This window comes from Oncorhynchus keta, chromosome 25, assembly GCF_023373465.1.
Source record: "Oncorhynchus keta strain PuntledgeMale-10-30-2019 chromosome 25, Oket_V2, whole genome shotgun sequence".
Lineage (NCBI taxonomy): Eukaryota > Metazoa > Chordata > Actinopteri > Salmoniformes > Salmonidae > Oncorhynchus > Oncorhynchus keta.
Window position 1 is genome coordinate 48733486 of NC_068445.1, and position 21449 is coordinate 48754934.

Below are 21449 nucleotides of genomic sequence, written 5' to 3' on the forward strand. Positions count from 1 at the left end.
GCATTAGGTGACCTGGCCTCCACAATCACCTGACCTCAACCCAATTGAGATGGTTTGGGATGAGTTGGACCGCTGAGTGAAGAAAAGCAGCCAACAAGTGCTCAGCATATGTGAGAACTCCTTCAAGATGGTTGGAAAAGCATTCCAGGTGAAGCTGGTTGAGAGAATGCCAAGAGTGTGCGAAGCTGTCATCAAGGCAAAGGGTAGCTACTTTGAAGAATCTCAAATGTAAAATATATTTTTAATTGCTTAATGCTTTTTTTTGGGTTACTACATGAGTCCAAATGTGTTATTTCATAGTTTTGATGTCTTCACTATTATTCTACAATGTAGAAAATAGCAAAAAATAAAAACCCATTGAATTAGTAGGTGTGTCCAAACTTTTGACTGATACTGTAATGAGTGTTTGAATGAATGTTTGTCAACAACAGCCAGTGTTGCTTTTTTTCGACTTAATTTGACCTGTAGCCTAATCTGACTGTTACGTCAATCTATTGATAATAACACAAGACTACAACAACCTGGAGTTACAGGCCATCTATTGATAATAACACAAGACTACAACAGGCTATCTATTGATAATAACACAAGACTACAACAGGCTATCTATTGATAATAACACAAGACTACAACAGGCTATCTATTGATAATAACACAAGACTACAACAGGCTATCTATTGATAATAACAAGACAAACAAGACTACAACAACAGGCTATCTATTGATAATAACACAAGACTACAACCACCTGGAGTTACAGGCTATCTATTGATAATAACACAAGACTACAACAACCTGGAGTTACAGGCTATCTATTGATAATAACACAAGACTACAACAGGCAGGCTATCTATTGATAATAACACAAGACTACAACAACCTGGAGTTACAGGCTATCTATTGATAATAACACAAGACTACAACAAACTGGAGTTACAGGCTATCTATTGATAATAACACAAGACTACAACAAACTGGAGTTACAGGCTATCTATTGATAATAACACAAGACTACAACAACCTGGAGTTACAGGCTATCTATTGATAATAACACAAGACTACAACAACCTGGAGTTACAGGCTATCTATTGATAATAACACAAGACTACAACAACCTGGAGTTACAGGCTATCTATTGATAATAACACAAGACTACAACCACCTGGAGTTACAGGCTATCTATTGATAATAACACAAGACTACAACAACCTGGAGTTACAGGCTATCTATTGATAATAACACAAGACTACAACAACCTGGAGTTACAGGCTATCTATTGATAATAACACAAGACTACAACAACCTGGAGTTACAGGCTATCTATTGATAATAACACAAGACTACAACCACCTGGAGTTACAGGCTATCTATTCATAATAACACAAGACTACAACCACCTGGAGTTACAGGCTACCTGGAGTTACAGGCTATCTATTGATAATAACACAAGACTACAACAACCTGGAGTTACAGGCTATCTATTGATAATAACACAAGACTACAACAAACCTGGAGTTACAGGCTATCTATTGATAATAACACAAGACTACAACAACCTGGAGCTACAGGCTATCTATTGATAATAACACAAGACTACAACCACCTGGAGTTACAGGCTATCTATTGATAATAACACAAGACTACAACAACCTGGAGTTACAGGCTATCTATTGATAATAACACAAGACTACAACAGGCTATCTATTGATAATAACACAAGACTACAACAGGCTATCTATTGATAATAACACAAGACTACAACAACCTGGAGTTACAGGCTATCTATTGATAATAACACAAGACTACAACAGGCTATCTATTGATAATAACACAAGACTACAACAGGCTATCTATTGATAATAACACAAGACTACAACAACCTGGAGTTACAGGCTATCTATTGATAATAACACAAGACTACAACAACCTGGAGTTACAGGCTATCTATTGATAATAACACAAGACTACAACAACCTGGAGTTACAGGCTATCTATTGATAATAACACAAGACTACAACAACCTGGAGTTACAGGCTATCTATTGATAATAACACAAGACTACAACAAATGGAGTTACAGGCTATCTATTGATAATAACACAAGACTACAACAGGCTCATTGATAATAACACAAGACTCAACAACCTGGAGTTACAGGCTTATTGATAATAACAAACCTGTTACAGGCTATCTATTGATAATAACACAAGACTACAACCACCTGGAGTTACAGGCTATCTATTGATAATAACACAAGACTACAACCACCTGGAGTTACAGGCTATCTATTGATAATAACACAAGACTACAACAGGCTATCTATTGATAATAACACAAGACTACAACAACCTGAGTTACAGGCATCTATTGATAATAACACAAGACTACAACAAACTGGAGCTACAGGCTATTTATTGATAATAACACAAGACTACAACCACCTGGAGTTACAGGCTATCTATTGATAATAACACAAGACTACAACAACCTGGAGTTACAGGCTATCTATTGATAATAACACAAGACTACAACCACCTGAGTTACAGGCTATCTATTGATAATAACACAAGACTACAACAGGCTATCTATTGATAATAACACAAGACTACAACAACCTGGAGTTACAGGCTATCTATTGATAATAACACAAGACTACAACAACTGGAGTTACAGGCTATCTATTGATAATAACACAAGACTACAACCACCTGGAGTTACAGGCTTTATTGATAATAACACAAGACTACAACCACCTGGAGTTACAGGCTATCTATTGATAATAACACAAGACTACAACAACCTGGAGTTACAGGCTATCTATTCATAATAACACAAGACTACAACAACCTGGAGTTACAGGCTATCTATTGATAATAACACAAGACTACAACAAACTGGAGCTACAGGCTATCTATTGATAATAACACAAGACTACAACCACCTGGAGTTACAGGCTATCTATTGATAATAACACAAGACTACAACAACCTGGAGTTACAGGCTATCTATTGATAATAACACAAGACTACAACAACCTGGAGTTACAGGCTATCTATTGATAATAACACAAGACTACAACCACCTGGAGTTACAGGCTATCTATTGATAATAACACAAGACTACAACAACCTGGAGTTACAGGCTATCTATTGATAATAACACAAGACTACAACAACCTGGAGTTACAGGCTATCTATTGATAATAACACAAGACTACAACCACCTGGAGTTACAGGCTATCTATTGATAATAACACAAGACTACAACAACCTGGAGTTACAGGCTATCTATTGATAATAACACAAGACTACAACCACCTGGAGTTACAGGCTATCTATTGATAATAACACAAGACTACAACCACCTGGAGTTACAGGCTATCTATTGATAATAACACAAGACTACAACAACCTGGAGTTACAGGCTATCTATTCATAATAACACAAGACTACAACAACCTGGAGTTACAGGCTATCTATTGATAATAACACAAGACTACAACAAACTGGAGTTACAGGCTATCTATTGATAATAACACAAGACTACAACAACCTGGAGTTACAGGCTATCTATTGATAATAACACAAGACTACAACAACCTGGAGTTACAGGCTATCTATTGATAATAACACAAGACTACAACAACCTGGAGTTACAGGCTATCTATTGATAATAACACAAGACTACAACAACCTGGAGTTACAGGCTATCTATTGATAATAACACAAGACTACAACAGGCTATCTATTGATAATAACACAAGACTACAACAACCTGGAGTTACAGGCTATCTATTGATAATAACACAAGACTACAACAACCTGGAGTTACAGGCTATCTATTGATAATAACAAGACTACAACAACCTGGAGTTACAGGCTATCTATTGATAATAACACAAGACTACAACAACCTGGAGTTACAGGCTATCTATTGATAATAACACAAGACTACAACAACCTGAAGTTACAGGCTATCTATTGATAATAACACAAGACTACAACAGGCTATCTATTGATAATAACACAAGACTACAACAACCTGGAGTTACAGGCTATCTATTGATAATAACACAAGACTACAACAACCTGGAGTTACAGGCTATCTATTGATAATAACACAAGACTACAACAACCTGAAGTTACAGGCTATCTATTGATAATAACACAAGACTACAACCACCTGGAGTTACAGGCTATCTATTGATAATAACACAAGACTACAACAACCTGGAGTTACAGGCTATCTATTGATAATAACACAAGACTACAACAACCTGAAGTTACAGGCTATCTATTGATAATAACACAAGACTACAACCACCTGGAGTTACAGGCTATCTATTGATAATAACACAAGACTACAACAACCTGGAGTTACAGGCTATCTATTGATAATAACACAAGACTACAACAGGCTATCTATTGATAATAACACAAGACTACAACAGGCTATCTATTGATAATAACACAAGACTACAACAGGCTATCTATTGATAATAACACAAGACTACAACAACCTGAAGTTACAGGCTATCTATTGATAATAACACAAGACTATAACAACCTGGAGTTACAGGCTGTCTATTGATAATAACAAGACTACAACAACCTGGAGTTACAGGCTATCTATTGATAATAACACAAGACTACAACAACCTGGAGTTACAGGCTATCTATTCAATCTGTTTGCCAGCTCCAGGTAGGCTACACAAGTGGCACAAATGGATTTGCAAGGACTCCAGTGATATCGTCATTTCAACATATTTATTGTATCAAATGGCAGCCGACGATGGCATATATATATTAATAGGCTGCTTGATGGTCAACTGAGGCAAATGTATCATTCTCCACATTTAGCCTCATGTCAGTTTCATTGAGGACTTTTCCACAACTTCCATTTCAAATTCCCCCCCCCCCCCGAGAACCAGGAACTGAACATACATAAATCACTTCGCTTGATACCGTTTTCTTTTAGTAGTCAACACTAGAATGTAGTTTAAACCACCAACGAGTGGATTTATGTTATACGCCCAAAATAGTTCGTGTTTTGTCTCCCATTAGCGCTCTCAACACACACACATCCACCTCCCCACCACTCAGCAACAGGTCACAGTGAAATCATATATATTTTAAAGAGAAATGTCATGGCGGCCACGGTGCAACTTAGAAATAGCCAACAACGCGACCAAATACATTTTAACCCGCGACATCGTTTTCAAAGTAACCCAATAATTCAGTTTAAACCACCAACGGGTGGATTTATGTAATGCGCGCCCAAAGTCATTTTCCAGTGCGTTGTCTCCATTATTTCTTGATGTGCGTCAGTTCTAGAGTATTAATGTTTTATGGAAATAGGTGTCTCCATAATGATCTAAATAGCCAAGTCCTACAACTGGTAAAAAGTTGTCACGACGTGCGAGCGTGCTGCTCTCTCCTCTCGCTCACACGACTCAGCCAATAGCTGTACTGCTCTCTCTACACAGACACACCCCTCCGGTCCTCCCCATCACTCACTCAGCAACAGCCTGCCTCACTGCCTGACAGTGAAATAGATTTTAAAGAGAAATGCCACGGTGCAACCTAGAAATAGCACAAAAACCCGCCATCCTCGACAAAAATAAATGTTCACCTGTGACATCGTTTTCCCCAATCTTGTGGGAACATTGCAACACTGCTGTTTTGTCATGTCAGTAGTTCAAGGTTTCCCAAATATGGTCCTGGGGCCCCCCCCCCTTGGTGCACTTTTTGTTTTTTGACAAGATGGCGACACTGAAATGACATTTCCTGACGATCAAATACGCCACCAAGCATTCTCATAGGACACAATGGGATGATGTCATCGATGGCTTCATCCATATGGTTTTTTTACAGTCAATGAGCTAGATTGACAAGACAAGATGTAGAATGACAGACAAGATGTAGCTAGATGTGGAATAACAGACAAGATGTAGCTAGATGTGGAAGACGATATGTAGAATGACAGACGATATGTAGAATGACAGACGATATGTAGAATGACAGACGAGATGTAGAATGACAGACGAGATGTAGAATGACAGACGAGATGTAGAATGACAGACGAGATGTAGAATGACAGACCAGATGTAGAATGACAGACCAGATGTAGAATGACAGACCAGATGTAGAATGACAGACCAGATGTAGAATGACAGACGAGATGTAGAATGACAGACGAGATGTAGAATGACAGACAAGATGTAGCTAGATGTGGAAGACGAGATGTAGAATGACAGACGAGATGTAGAATGACAGACGAGATGTAGCTAGATGTGGAAGACGATATGTAGAATCACAGACGAGATGTAGAGTGACAGACCAGATGTAGCTAGATGTGGAAGACGAGATGTAGAATGACAGACGAGATGTAGAATGACAGACGAGATGTAGAATGACAGACGAGATGTAGAATGACAGACGAGATGTAGAATGACAGACGAGATGTAGAATGACAGACGAGATGTAGAATGACAGACGAGATGTAGAATGACAGACGAGATGTAGAATGACAGACGAGATGTAGAATGACAGACGAGATGTAGAATGACAGACGAGGTGTAGAATGACAGACGAGGTGTAGAATGACAGACGAGGTGTAGAATGACAGACGAGATGTAGAATGACAGACGAGATGTAGAATGACAGACGAGATGTAGAATGACAGACGAGATGTAGAATGACAGACGAGATGTAGAATGACAGACGAGATGTAGAATGACAGACGAGATGTAGAATGACAGACGAGATGTAGAATGACAGACGAGATGTAGAATGACAGACGAGATGTAGAATGACAGACGAGATGTAGAATGACAGACGAGATGTAGAATGACAGACGAGATGTAGAATGACAGACGAGATGTAGAATGACAGACCAGATGTAGAATGACAGACCAGATGTAGAATGACAGACCAGATGTAGAATGACAGGATGTAGCAGACGAGATGGCTACAGTGAAATGCTCAGGCCTCTTGTGATTTGAATCCAACCTGATACCTGAGTTGTGTTTTTATGTTGAGTTAAATTGGCAGGGTGTGAGTGAAATAACCTTGGATGAGACCAGTGGAATTTCCAGTATTTGTGTGAAAATACTGCACAGAAGTTAAGTCCGGAGGCAGTGTGGAAAGCTGACGTTGTCATGAAGATGTGTGGTTCGAAGGACCTTTTAGGTGATGAGAAACCTTCTCCGGGGCTTCATTTATAACCATAAATGTTACAGATAAAATATCCGCGCGATCCATTTCTAAAAAATATATATTTAAAAAAAAAAATGTTTAAACTTGACGCACGCAAATACATACGCATGTTTCCTGCTATATATCAGACCTGTCGTAAAACTGTGCGCGAACGAGCATTCATAACAACGGCTGAACGTTGCCCGTCCTTCAGCTTTCATGGTGACAATAACACCCTTATTTGGCTTTGTGAATATTGGAATTAGACAGGAAATAGCGATGGCTAAGTCTTAGGAGGTGTTGACATGAGGGTTTAGTTTCCAGTCAAATGTGCTGTAAAAGTCACATAATAAGTTGCGTGGACTCACTCTGTGTGCAATAACAGTCTTTAACATCATTGTTGAATGACTCCATCGTCTCTGTACCCCACACATACAAATAGGTCCCTGTGTAGCAGTGACTTTCAAACACAGATTCAACCACAAAGACGAGAGACCAATGCACCCGGTCACTACAAAAATACAGGCGTCCTTACTAACTCAGTTAGTAGGTCCCTCGGTGTAGCAGTGACTTTCAAACACAGATTCAACCACAAAGACGAGAGACCAATGCACCCGGTCACTACAAAAATACAGGCGTCCTTACTAACTCAGTTGCCGGAGAGGAAGGAAACCGCTCAGATAGGTCCCTCGGTGTAGCAGTGAATTTCAAACAACCACAAACACCTGGGAGGTTTTTCCAATGCCTCACAATGAAGGGCACCCATTGGTAGATGGGTAATAAAATAAACAGACATCGAATATCCCTTTTGAGCGTGGTGAAGTTATTTAATTACACTTTGGATGGTGTATCAATACACCCAGTCCTTCATAACTCAGTTGCCGGAGAGGAAGGAAACAAAACAGGGATTTCACCATGAGGCCAATGGTGACTGTAAAACAGTGAGTTTAATGGCTGTGAAAGGAGAATTTTTGAGGATGGATCAACAACATTGTAGTTACTCCACAATACTAAGGACAGAGTGAAAAGGAGGAAGCCTGTACAGAATACAAATATTGCAAAAATAGTGATGCTCCAACATGAAATTTTTGGCTGATAACCGATATTTACAATTTTAGCGGCCTTTTTAAAGAATTCTAGTATAGGTAAATAGTTAAAACACACACACATTGACACAGCGGTCTAAGACACTGCATCTCAGTGCTAGAGGCGTCACTACAGACACCCTGGTTCAAATCCAGGCTGTATCACATCCGGCCGTGATTGGGAGTCCCTTTAGGGTGAGCATTGGCCCAGCATTGGCCGGGGTAGGCCGTCATTGTAAATAAGAATTTGCTCTGAACTGACTTGCCTAGTTTAAATAAAGGTCACACACCACACTGACCAAACATGTATTTTGTTGGCATTTCTGCATGTCCCCATTTACCAGTAAAACATCATCAAATCTGATTTCTTTCACTTACTTGCTGTGCTGTTTCATTGTTCATTAGTTTCTGTAATCACTGCCATTCTTAAGGTGTGTGACAACTTATGTAAATGAGATATTTCTGTATTTAATTTATAACAAATTTGCAAACAATTTTTGTACACACGAGTGTATATATATATATATATATATATATTATTTTTTCAGTTTAACATTTAGAATGGGCCAAACTAGTGACCTAAGCAACTTTGAGATAGTCGGTGCCAGGTACGCTGGATCCAGTATCTCAGAAACAGCCGACCCTCCTGGGCTTTTCAGAACAGATGTCCGACCCTCCTGGGCTTTTCAGAACGGATGTCCGACCCTCCTGGGCTTTTCAGAATGGATGTCTGACCCTCCTGGGCTTTTCAGAACGGATGTCTGACCCTCCTGGGCTTTTCAGAATGGATGTCTGACCCTCCTGGGCTTTTCAGAACAGATGTCTGACCCTCCTGGGCTTTTCAGAACAGATGTCTGACCCTCCTGGGCTTTTCAGAACAGATGTCTGACCCTCCTGGGCTTTTCAGAACAGATGTCTGACCCTCCTGGGCTTTTCAGAATGGATGTCCGACCCTCCTGGGCTTTTCTGAATGGATGTCCGACCCTCCTGGGCTTTTCAGAACGGATGTCCGACCCTCCTTGGCTTTTCAGAACGGATGTCTGACCCTCCTGGGCTTTTCAGAACGGATGTCTGACCCTCCTGGGCTTTTCAGAATGGATGTCTGACCCTCCTGGGCTTTTCAGAATGGATGTCCGACCCTCCTGGGCTTTTCAGAATGGATGTCCGACCCTCCTGGGCTTTTCAGAATGGATGTCCGACCCTCCTGGGCTTTTCAGAATGGATGTCCGACCCTCCTGGGCTTTTCAGAACGGATGTCTGACCCTCCTGGGCTTTTCAGAACGGATGTCTGACCCTCCTGGGCTTTTCAGAACGGATGTCTGACCCTCCTGGGCTTTTCAGAACGGATGTCTGACCCTCCTGGGCTTTTCAGAACGGATGTCCGACCCTCCTGGGCTTTTCAGAACGGATGTCTGACCCTCCTGGGCTTTTCAGAACGGATGTCTGACCCTCCTGGGCTTTTCAGAACGGATGTCTGACCCTCCTGGGCTTTTCAGAACGGATGTCTGACCCTCCTGGGCTTTTCAGAACGGATGTCTGACCCTCCTGGGCTTTTCAGAACGGATGTCTGACCCTCCTGGGCTTTTCAGAACGGATGTCTGACCCTCCTGGGCTTTTCAGAACGGATGTCTGACCCTCCTGGGCTTTTCAGAACGGATGTCTGACCCTCCTGGGCTTTTCAGAACGGATGTCTGACCCTCCTGGGCTTTTCAGAACGGATGTCTGACCCTCCTGGGCTTTTCAGAACGGATGTCTGACCCTCCTGGGCTTTTCAGAATGGATGTCCGACCCTCCTGGGCTTTTCTGAATGGATGTCCGACCCTCCTGGGCTTTTCTGAACGGATGTCCGACCCTCCTTGGCTTTTCAGAACGGATGTCTGACCCTCCTGGGCTTTTCAGAACGGATGTCTGACCCTCCTGGGCTTTTCAGAATGGATGTCTGACCCTCCTGGGCTTTTCAGAATGGATGTCCGACCCTCCTGGGCTTTTCAGAATGGATGTCCGACCCTCCTGGGCTTTTCAGAATGGATGTCCGACCCTCCTGGGCTTTTCAGAATGGATGTCCGACCCTCCTGGGCTTTTCAGAACGGATGTCTGACCCTCCTGGGCTTTTCAGAACGGATGTCTGACCCTCCTGGGCTTTTCAGAACGGATGTCTGACCCTCCTGGGCTTTTCAGAACGGATGTCTGACCCTCTTGGGCTTTTCAGAACGGATGTCCGACCCTCCTGGGCTTTTCAGAACGGATGTCTGACCCTCCTGGGCTTTTCAGAACGGATGTCTGACCCTCCTGGGCTTTTCAGAACGGATGTCTGACCCTCCTGGGCTTTTCAGAACGGATGTCTGACCCTCCTGGGCTTTTCAGAACGGATGTCTGACCCTCCTGGGCTTTTCAGAACGGATGTCTGACCCTCCTGGGCTTTTCAGAACGGATGTCTGACCCTCCTGGGCTTTTCAGAACGGATGTCTGACCCTCCTGGGCTTTTCAGAACGGATGTCTGACCCTCCTGGGCTTTTCAGAACGGATGTCTGACCCTCCTGGGCTTTTCAGAACGGATGTCTGACCCTCCTGGGCTTTTCAGAACGGATGTCTGACCCTCCTGGGCTTTTCAGAACGGATGTCTGACCCTCCTGGGCTTTTCAGAACGGATGTCTGACCCTCCTGGGCTTTTCAGAACGGATGTCTGACCCTCCTGGGCTTTTCAGAACGGATGTCTGACCCTCCTGGGCTTTTCAGAACGGATGTCTGACCCTCCTGGGCTTTTCAGAACGGATGTCTGACCCTCCTGGGCTTTTCAGAACGGATGTCTGACCCTCCTGGGCTTTTCAGAACGGATGTCTGACCCTCCTGGGCTTTTCAGAACGGATGTCTGACCCTCCTGGGCTTTTCAGAACGGATGTCTGACCCTCCTGGGCTTTTCAGAACGGATGTCTGACCCTCCTGGGCTTTTCAGAACGGATGTCTGACCCTCCTGGGCTTTTCAGAACGGATGTCTGACCCTCCTGGGCTTTTCAGAACGGATGTCTGACCCTCCTGGGCTTTTCAGAACGGATGTCTGACCCTCCTGGGCTTTTCAGAACGGATGTCTGACCCTCCTGGGCTTTTCAGAACGGATGTCTGACCCTCCTGGGCTTTTCAGAACGGATGTCTGACCCTCCTGGGCTTTTCAGAACGGATGTCTGACCCTCCTGGGCTTTTCAGAACGGATGTCTGACCCTCCTGGGCTTTTCAGAACGGATGTCTGACCCTCCTGGGCTTTTCAGAACGGATGTCTGACCCTCCTGGGCTTTTCAGAACGGATGTCTGACCCTCCTGGGCTTTTCAGAACGGATGTCTGACCCTCCTGGGCTTTTCAGAACGGATGTCTGACCCTCCTGGGCTTTTCAGAACGGATGTCTGACCCTCCTGGGCTTTTCAGAACGGATGTCTGACCCTCCTGGGCTTTTCAGAACGGATGTCTGACCCTCCTGGGCTTTTCAGAACGGATGTCTGACCCTCCTGGGCTTTTCAGAACGGATGTCCGACCCTCCTGGGCTTTTCAGAACGGATGTCCGACCCTCCTGGGCTTTTCAGAACGGATGTCCGACCCTCCTGGGCTTTTCAGAACGGATGTCCGACCCTCCTGGGCTTTTCAGAACGGATGTCCGACCCTCCTGGGCTTTTCAGAACGGATGTCCGACCCTCCTGGGCTTTTCAGAACGGATGTCCGACCCTCCTGGGCTTTTCAGAACGGATGTCCGACCCTCCTGGGCTTTTCAGAACGGATGTCCGACCCTCCTGGGCTTTTCAGAACGGATGTCCGACCCTCCTGGGCTTTTCAGAACGGATGTCCGACCCTCCTGGGCTTTTCAGAACGGATGTCCGACCCTCCTGGGCTTTTCAGAACGGATGTCCGACCCTCCTGGGCTTTTCAGAACGGATGTCCGACCCTCCTGGGCTTTTTCAGAACGGATGTCCGACCCTCCTGGGCTTTTCAGAACGGATGTCCGACCCTCCTGGGCTTTTCAGAACGGATGTCCGACCCTCCTGGGCTTTTCAGAACGGATGTCCGACCCTCCTGGGCTTTTCAGAACGGATGTCCGACCCTCCTGGGCTTTTCAGAACGGATGTCCGACCCTCCTGGGCTTTTCAGAACGGATGTCCGACCCTCCTGGGCTTTTCAGAACGGATGTCCGACCCTCCTGGGCTTTTCAGAACGGATGTCCGACCCTCCTGGGCTTTTCAGAACGGATGTCCGACCCTCCTGGGCTTTTCAGAACGGATGTCCGACCCTCCTGGGCTTTTCAGAACGGATGTCCGACCCTCCTGGGCTTTTCAGAACGGATGTCCGACCCTCCTGGGCTTTTCAGAACGGATGTCCGACCCTCCTGGGCTTTTCAGAACGGATGTCCGACCCTCCTGGGCTTTTCAGAACGGATGTCCGACCCTCCTGGGCTTTTCAGAACGGATGTCCGACCCTCCTGGGCTTTTCAGAACGGATGTCCGACCCTCCTGGGCTTTTCAGAACGGATGTCCGACCCTCCTGCGCTTTTCAGAACGGATGTCCGACCCTCCTGGGCTTTTCAGAACGGATGTCCGACCCTCCTGGGCTTTTCAGAACGGATGTCCGACCCTCCTGGGCTTTTCAGAACGGATGTCCGACCCTCCTGGGCTTTTCAGAACGGATGTCCGACCCTCCTGGGCTTTTCAGAACGGATGTCCGACCCTCCTGGGCTTTTCAGAACGGATGTCCGACCCTCCTGGGCTTTTCAGAACGGATGTCCGACCCTCCTGGGCTTTTCAGAACGGATGTCCGACCCTCCTGGGCTTTTCAGAACGGATGTCCGACCCTCCTGGGCTTTTCAGAACGGATGTCCGACCCTCCTGGGCTTTTCAGAACGGATGTCCGACCCTCCTGGGCTTTTCAGAACGGATGTCCGACCCTCCTGGGCTTTTCAGAACGGATGTCTGACCCTCCTGGGCTTTTCAGAACGGATGTCTGACCCTCCTGGGCTTTTCAGAACGGATGTCTGACCCTCCTGGGCTTTTCAGAACGGATGTCTGACCCTCCTGGGCTTTTCAGAACGGATGTCTGACCCTCCTTTTTCAGAACGGATGTCTGACCCTCCTGGGCTTTTCAGAACGGATGTCTGACCCTCCTGGGCTTTTCAGAACGGATGTCTGACCCTCCTGGGCTTTTCAGAACGGATGTCTGACCCTCCTGGGCTTTTCAGAACGGATGTCTGACCCTCCTGGGCTTTTCAGAACGGATGTCTGACCCTCCTGGGCTTTTCAGAACGGATGTCTGACCCTCCTGGGCTTTTCAGAACGGATGTCTGACCCTCCTGGGCTTTTCAGAACGGATGTCTGACCCTCCTGGGCTTTTCAGAACGGATGTCTGACCCTCCTGGGCTTTTCAGAACGGATGTCTGACCCTCCTGGGCTTTTCAGAACGGATGTCTGACCCTCCTGGGCTTTTCAGAACGGATGTCTGACCCTCCTGGGCTTTTCAGAACGGATGTCTGACCCTCCTGGGCTTTTCAGAACGGATGTCTGACCCTCCTGGGCTTTTCAGAACGGATGTCTGACCCTCCTGGGCTTTTCAGAACGGATGTCTGACCCTCCTGGGCTTTTCAGAACGGATGTCTGACCCTCCTGGGCTTTTCAGAACGGATGTCTGACCCTCCTGGGCTTTTCAGAACGGATGTCTGACCCTCCTGGGCTTTTCAGAACGGATGTCTGACCCTCCTGGGCTTTTCAGAACGGATGTCTGACCCTCCTGGGCTTTTCAGAACGGATGTCTGACCCTCCTGGGCTTTTCAGAACGGATGTCTGACCCTCCTGGGCTTTTCAGAACGGATGTCTGACCCTCCTGGGCTTTTCAGAACGGATGTCTGACCCTCCTGGGCTTTTCAGAACGGATGTCTGACCCTCCTGGGCTTTTCAGAACGGATGTCTGACCCTCCTGGGCTTTTCAGAACGGATGTCTGACCCTCCTGGGCTTTTCAGAACGGATGTCTGACCCTCCTGGGCTTTTCAGAACGGATGTCCGACCCTCCTGGGCTTTTCAGAACGGATGTCCGAGGGCTTTTCAGAACGGATGTCCGACCCTCCTGGGCTTTTCAGAACGGATGTCCCTGAGAACGGATGTCCGACCCTCCTGGGCTTTTCAGAACGGATGTCCGACCCTCCTGGGCTTTTCAGAACGGATGTCTGATCCTCCTGGGCTTTTCAGAACGGATGTCTGACCCTCCTGGGCTTTTCACGCACGGCAGTGTCTAGGGTTTACAGAGAACAGATGTCCGACCCTCCTGGGCTTTTCCTGCACGGCAGTGTCTAGGGTTTACAGAGAACGTATGTCCGACCCTCCTGGGCTTTTCCTGCACGGCAGTGTCTAGGGTTTACAGAAAACGGAGCAACAATCAAAAACATCCAGTCAGCGGAAATCCTGTTGGAGAAAACAGCTGGTTGATGAAAATGGCAAGAATCGTTGAAGCTAATAGGCTGGCCACAAACAGACAATGTAACAGTGATGTGCAGAACGGCATCTCAGAACGCACAACTCATTGATCCTTGTCAGGGATGGGCAATTGCAGCAGACGACCACACCGGGTTCCACTCCTATCAGGTAAAAACAAGAAGAAGAAGTGGCTCCAGTCGGCACGCCATCACCAACACTGGACAACTGAGGAGTGGAAAAACATCGTCTGGAACATGACAGCGAGTTCAGTTTACTTGAGTGTCCTGGTCAGTCTCCAGAACTCAACCAAATAGATTATCTTTGGGATGAGATGGCTGAATGTGCCACCGTCCAATCAGCAGCAACTGTGTGATGCCGTCGTGTCAACATGGACCAACGTCCCTGTGGAACATTTGAAATATATATTTTTTTGAATTCCCAAAGAATTCAAGCTGTTCTGGAGGCAAACAGGGGTGGTCCAAGCCAGTTCTACATGGGGGGGTCCAAGCCAGTTCTGCATGGGGGAGGTCCAAGCCAGTTCTACATGGGGGTCCAAGCCAGTTCTACATGGGGGGTCCAAGCCAGTTCTACATGGGGGTCCAAGCCAGTTCTACATGGGGGGGGTCCAAGCCAGTTCTACATGGGGGGTCCAAGCCAGTTCTACATGGGGGGAGGTCCAAGCCAGTTCTAAATGGGGGGGGTCCAAGCCAGTTCTATATGGGGAGGTCCAAGCCAGTTCTACATGGGGGGAGGTCCAAGCCTGTTCTAAATGGGGGGGTCCAAGCCAGTTCTACATGGGGGGGTCAAGCCAGTTCTACATGGGGGGTCCAAGCCAGTTCTACATGGGGGTGGTCCAAGCCAGTTCTACATGGGGGGTCCAAGCCAGTTCTACATGGGGGTGGTCCAAGCCAGTTCTACATGGGGGGGGTCCAAGCCAGTTCTAAATGGGGGGTCCAAGCCAGTTCTACATGGGGGGTCCAAGACAGTTCTACATGGGGGGTCCAAGACAGTGCTACATGGGGGGTCCAAGACAGTTCTACATGGGGGTGGTCCAAGCCAGTTCTACATGGGGGGTCCAAGCCAGTTCTACATGGGGGGTCCAAGCCAGTTCTGCATGGGGGAGGTCCAAGCCAGTTCTACATGGGGGGTCCAAGCCAGTTCTACATGGGGGGGGTCCAAGCCAGTTCTACATGGGGGGGGTCCAAGCCAGTTCTACATGGGGGGTCCAAGCCAGTTCTACATGGGGGAGGTCCAAGCCAGTTCTAAATGGGGGGGTCCAAGCCAGTTCTACATGGGGGAGGTCCAAGCCTGTTCTAAATGGGGGGGTCCAAGCCAGTTCTACATGGGGGGGGGGTCAAGCCAGTTCTACATGGGGGGTCCAAGCCAGTTCTACATGGGGGTGGTCCAAGCCAGTTCTACATGGGGGGTCCAAGCCAGTTCTACATGGGGGGTGGTCCAAGCCAGTTCTACATGGGGGGGTCCAAGCCAGTTCTAAATGGGGGGGTCCAAGCCAGTTCTACATGGGGGGGTCCAAGACAGTTCTACATGGGGGGTCCAAGACAGTGCTACATGGGGGGGTCCAAGACAGTTCTACATGGGGGGGGTCCAAGACAGTGCTACATGGGGGTTACATAATTCCCCATTAGCACAAGGCTGCTACGAGGCTACTTTTGCTGCCTTGCATTATTCCCACCACAAGAAACCGTGCTAAAGATTGTCACGTCAAGTTTAGTTTTTATGAAGGGCAACTTTTGTGTGAACTGGCGCAAGCATATTGTGCGTTTTACTACGCAACATTTTAACAAGGCCGCTGGGACCGGAGAAGTCGTTTGCTACCACATCAGCCCATGACTCAGGTTATCAGAGAGGTGTTGTATCTTCCACAGATACAACACCTCTCTGATTCAGAGGGGTTGGGTTATCTGTGGAAGATACAACACCTCTCTGATTCAGAGGGGTTGGGTTATCTGTGGAAGATGCAACACCTCTCTGATTCAGAGGGGTTGGGTTATCTGTGGAAGATACAACACCTCTCTGATTCAGAGGGGTTGGGTTATCTGTGGAAGATGCAACACCTCTCTGATTCAGAGGGGTTGGGTTATCTGTGGAAGATGCAACACCTCTCTGATTCAGAGGGGTTGGGTTATCTGTGGAAGATACAACACCTCTCTGATTCAGAGGGGTTGGGTTAAATGGGGAAGACACACCTCTGATTCAGAGGGGTTGGGTTAAATGGGGAAGACACACCTCTCTGATTCAGAGGGGTTGGGTTATCTGTGGAAGACGCAACACCTCTCTGATTCAGAGGGGTTGGGTTATCTGTGGAAGATACAACACCTCTCTGATTCAGAGGGGTTGGGTTATCTGTGGAAGATACAACACCTCTCTGATTCAGAGGGGTTGGGTTATGGTCGTCCTTCTGTGGCTCAGTTGGTAGAGCATGGCGCTTGTAACGCCAGGGTAGTGGGTTCGATTCCCGGGACCACCCATACGTAGAATGTATGCACACATGACTGTAAGTCGCTTTGGATAAAAGCGTCAGCTAAATGGCATATATTATTATTATATTATTATTATTATATTATCTGTGGAAGATACATTTCAGTTGAATACATTGATGTAACTGGCTAGGTATCCCTTTTCCTTGAAACAACCAAGGATTAAAATGTCCTGTGTTTCTATGGGGCAGTATCATGTAAATACTGGTGGCTGAGTAAAGTGGTGCTTCTCAGCTCGGTGTTACTAGTTCTAACCTGCCAGGAAATCTGGCTGATGCCAGAGAGAGAGCGACGAGCCGCCCCTGCCTCCCTTCCTGCATCAAAGGTGCCACCCCCCTCTCTCTCTCTCCATCCCTCCCTCCCTGCATCAAAGATGCTCTCCCTCTCTCCCTGCAACAAATGTGCATCAGGGGAATTAGTCCCTTCCCCTCCCCATGCACCATCTGGTCAGGTGATGTTGCTCTGTTACCCAGCTAGCTCATTATCAGGCAGCCATTTTGGTCAACACCCACTCTGCTGTCTGTCAGAGGAGCAGCGACTCACACAACCAATCCTGTGAGGGCTAGCCGAACGAGAGGGGCAGAGGCAGAGCCAACCAAAGGAGAGGCTGTCATTCCAGCAGAGCAGAGACCTAGCGTTGTCATCCCAGTACCCAGGCCGCGCCCAGGCAGAGACCTAGCGTTGTTACCCCAGTACCCAGGCCGCGCCGCAGAGGAAAGGAGGAGAGGGCAGGGCTGCAGCTTTTGTTGAGACAGATGCACACTGGGGCTTTTCTCCCCAGTTCTCTGTAAAAACAAACGGGAGTGAGTGAAGGGGGGGAGGAGGCACGGAGAGGAAGACGAGAATTAACACCATCCATCCTTTTTTTCTATCTGGGAAGACTGCTGAGTGCTGCTCTTCTCTCTTTTCATTCCTATTCTTATTGTATCTGCGAAGACTGCTGTCGTTCGGCACAGAGATTTTCTCTTTTCATTCCTATTGTATCTGGGAAGACTGCTGTTGTTCGGCACAAATCCTCTCCATCCCCCTCTTTGCGGCCTTTGCGTCGCCTGGACAGAGAGAGCGTTCCTGCTTTGTTGCCGTTCGTCTCTCAGCCCTCTATTCGCTGAGTCATCATGGCAGACGTTACGCCTCAGGCCGATGCCCCGACCCCCACCACCGACAAGATCACGCAGGCCGCCCGGGAGACCATCTATCTGTGTAACTTCCGCGTGTCGGTGGACGGAGAATGGCTCTGTCTCAGGGAGCTGAACGACATCTCTCTCACCCCAGACCCAGAGCCAGCCCACGAAGGTAGGTGATAGACCGTAACATAGACAGAGGGGACCTGATCCTAGATCAGCACTCCTACTGAGACTCTATGACCTGATCCTAGATCACCACTCCTACTGAGACTCTTTGTGACCTGATCCTAGAACACCACTCCTACTGAGACTCTTTATGACCTGATCCTAGATCACCACTCCTACTGAGACTCTTTATGACCTGATCCTAGATCACCACTCCTACTGAGACTCTTTATGACCTGATCCTAGAACACCACTCCTACTGAGACTCTTTATGATCTGATCCTAGATCACCACTCCTACTGAGACTCTTTATGACCTGATCCTAGATCACCACTCCTACTGAGACTCTATGACCTGATCCTAGATCACCACTCCTAATGAGACTCTTTATGACCTGATCCTAGATCACCACTCCTACTGAGACTCTATGACCTGATCCTAGATCAACACTCCTACTGAAACCCTTTATGATCTGATCCTAGATCACCACTCCTACTGAGACTCTTTATGACCTGATCCTAGATCACCACTCCTACTGAGACTCTTTATGACCTGATCCTAGATCACCACTCCTACTGAGACTCTTTATGACCTGATCCTAGATCAGCACTCCTACTGAGACTCTTTATGACCTGATCCTAGATCACCACTCCTAATGAGACTCTATGACCTGATCCTAGATCACCACTCCTACTGAGACTCTATGACCTGATCCCAGATCACCACTCCTACTGAGACTCTATGACCTGATCCTAGATCACCACTCCTACTGAGACTCTATGACCTGATCCTAGATCAACACTCCTACTGAGACTCTATGACCTGATCCTAGATCACCACTCCTACTGAGACTCTATGACCTGATCCTAGATCAACACTCCTACTGAGACTCTTTATGACCTGATCCTAGATCACCACTCCTACTGAGACTCTATGACCTGATCCTAGATCACCACTACTACTGAGACTCTTTATGACCTGATCCTAGATCACCACTCCTACTGAGACTCTATGACCTGATCCTAGATCAGTACTCCTACTGAGACTCTTTATGACCTGATCCTAGATCACCACTACCTACTGAGACTCTTTATGACCTGATCCTAGATCAGCACTCCTACTGAGACTCTTTATGACCTGATCCTAGATCAGCACTCCCAGGAGGAGGAACGAATGGAATTTTACAGTAATTCAATTTAAATGTTTCAAGAAGAAAATGACATGAATTTTGATGTGGTAGTGGAGACCATAACATAATCTAACATAATCATAACAGTAATCTCAAAAAAAAAGAAAAGTTTTTTGTTTGTTTAGCTCATAATTAAATGTTGAAGTATTCATTGAGGTGTCTGTAATAAAATAAACATGGCAAAAACATGTAGACATTTTAATTAATGGATTGTTATAACTTCCTAAATATATTTTACAACTGAGGGGGGTGTACCAAGATGGAGGCACGGTGGCTTCAACACAGCGCCCCCTATCTGTCATCTAGTGTATATATAAATCATAGAATTTTACACTTGAATTTATTCAACATTAAATACTGCTACTTTTAATGACATGATACTTTGTATGAGAGCCACCAAAACGGTCAAACGGAACTCCCTCTACTGGTGATTAGTTGTTATTACTTTGTTTAACCTTTTATTTAACGAGGCAGTTAAGAACTAATTCTTATTTACAATGACGGCCAACCCAAAAGGCAAAAAAAGACCTCCTGCAGGGATGGGGGGCTGGGGATGAAAAATATAGGACAAAACACACATCAAGATGTTGTTGTCTTTAGGTCTGTCTTTATGTAGTAAGGCAGCCACACATGACAACACAGCATGGTAGCAACACAACGTGGTAGCAACACAGCGTGGTAGCAACACAGCGTGGTAGCAACACAGCGTGGTAGCAACACAGCGTGGTAGCAACACAGCGTGGTAGCAACACAGCGTGGTAGCAACACAGCGTCACAGCGTGGTAGCAACACAGCGTGGTAGCAACACAGCGTGGTAGCAACACAGCGTGGTAGCAACACAGCGTGGTAGCAACACAGCGTGGTAGCAACACAGCGTGGTAGCAACACAGCGTGGTAGCAACACAGCGTGGTAGCAACACAGCGTGGTAGCAACACAACGTGGTAGCAACACAGAATGGTAGCAACACAACGTGGTAGCAACACAGAATGGTAGCAACACAGCGTGGTAGCAACACAGCGTCACAGCGTGGTAGCAACACAGCGTGGTAGCAACACAGCATGGTAGCAACACAACGTGGTAGCAACACAGAATGGTAGCAACACAGCGTGGTAGCAACACAGCGTCACAGCGTGGTAGCAACACAGCATGGTAGCAACACAGCGTGGTAGCAACACGTGGTAGCAACACAACGTGGTAGCAACACAGCATGGTAGCAACACAGCGTGGTAGCAACACAGCATGGTAGCAACACAGCGTGGTAGCGTCACAGCGTGGTAGCAACACAGCGTGGTAGCAACACAGCATGGTAGCAACACAGCGTGGTAGCAACACAGCATGGTAGCAACACAGCGTGGTAGCAACACAGCGTCACAGTGTGGTAGCAACACAACGTGGTAGCAACACAGTGTGGTAGCAACACAGTGTGGTAGCAACACAGCGTGGTAGCAACACAGCGTGGTAGCAACACAGCGTCACAGCGTGGTAGCAACACAGCGTGGTAGCAACACAGCGTGGTAGCAACACAGCGTGGTAGCAACACAGCGTCACAGCGTGGTAGCAACACAGCGTGGTAGCAGCACAGCGTGGTAGCAGCACAGCGTGGTAGCAACACAGCGTGGTAGCAACACAGCGTGGTAGCAACACAGCGTGGTAGCAACACAGCGTGGTAGCGTCACAGCGTGGTAGCAACACAGCGTGGTAGCAACACAGCGTGGTAGCAACACAGCGTGGTAGCAACACAGCGTGGTAGCAG

At 46.8% G+C, this 21449-nt stretch overlaps 1 protein-coding gene and 2 long non-coding RNA genes across 6 annotated transcripts in view; 1 reads left to right on the top strand and 2 right to left on the bottom strand.

Annotated features, from left to right (window-relative positions):
- Positions 1 to 852: 852 nt before the first annotated feature.
- Positions 853 to 2044, bottom strand: LOC127911885 (uncharacterized). The gene is made up of 3 exons (XR_008079762.1): positions 1766 to 2044; positions 1116 to 1350; positions 853 to 927 (listed from the first exon to the last, which is right to left on the bottom strand). It is a non-coding gene; the product is annotated as an uncharacterized LOC127911885 (long non-coding RNA).
- Positions 2045 to 2432: 388 nt separating this feature from the next.
- LOC127911884 (uncharacterized) lies at positions 2433 to 5928 on the bottom strand. 3 transcript variants are annotated; one of them, XR_008079761.1, is made up of 4 exons: positions 4658 to 5928; positions 3458 to 3773; positions 2941 to 3316; positions 2433 to 2534 (listed from the first exon to the last, which is right to left on the bottom strand). It is a non-coding gene; the product is annotated as an uncharacterized LOC127911884 (long non-coding RNA). The 3 variants fall into 3 exon arrangements; XR_008079760.1 differs by lacking the exons at positions 3458 to 3773; positions 4658 to 5928 and adding an exon at positions 4323 to 4508; XR_008079759.1 differs by lacking the exons at positions 3458 to 3773; positions 4658 to 5928 and adding an exon at positions 4182 to 4508.
- An 11869-nt stretch (positions 5929 to 17797) lies between these two features.
- LOC118377864 (protein RUFY3-like) overlaps positions 17798 to 21449 on the top strand; it is a 56870-nt gene continuing 53218 nt past the window's right edge. The window contains exon 1 of one of the 2 annotated variants that reach the window (XM_052479879.1): positions 17798 to 18510. In XM_052479879.1, the coding sequence (XP_052335839.1) occupies positions 18333 to 18510 (178 nt within the window). In that variant the 5' untranslated portion in view covers positions 17798 to 18332. The remainder of the gene's footprint in view (positions 18511 to 21449) is intronic. The other variant, XM_052479878.1, reaches the window with a different exon arrangement.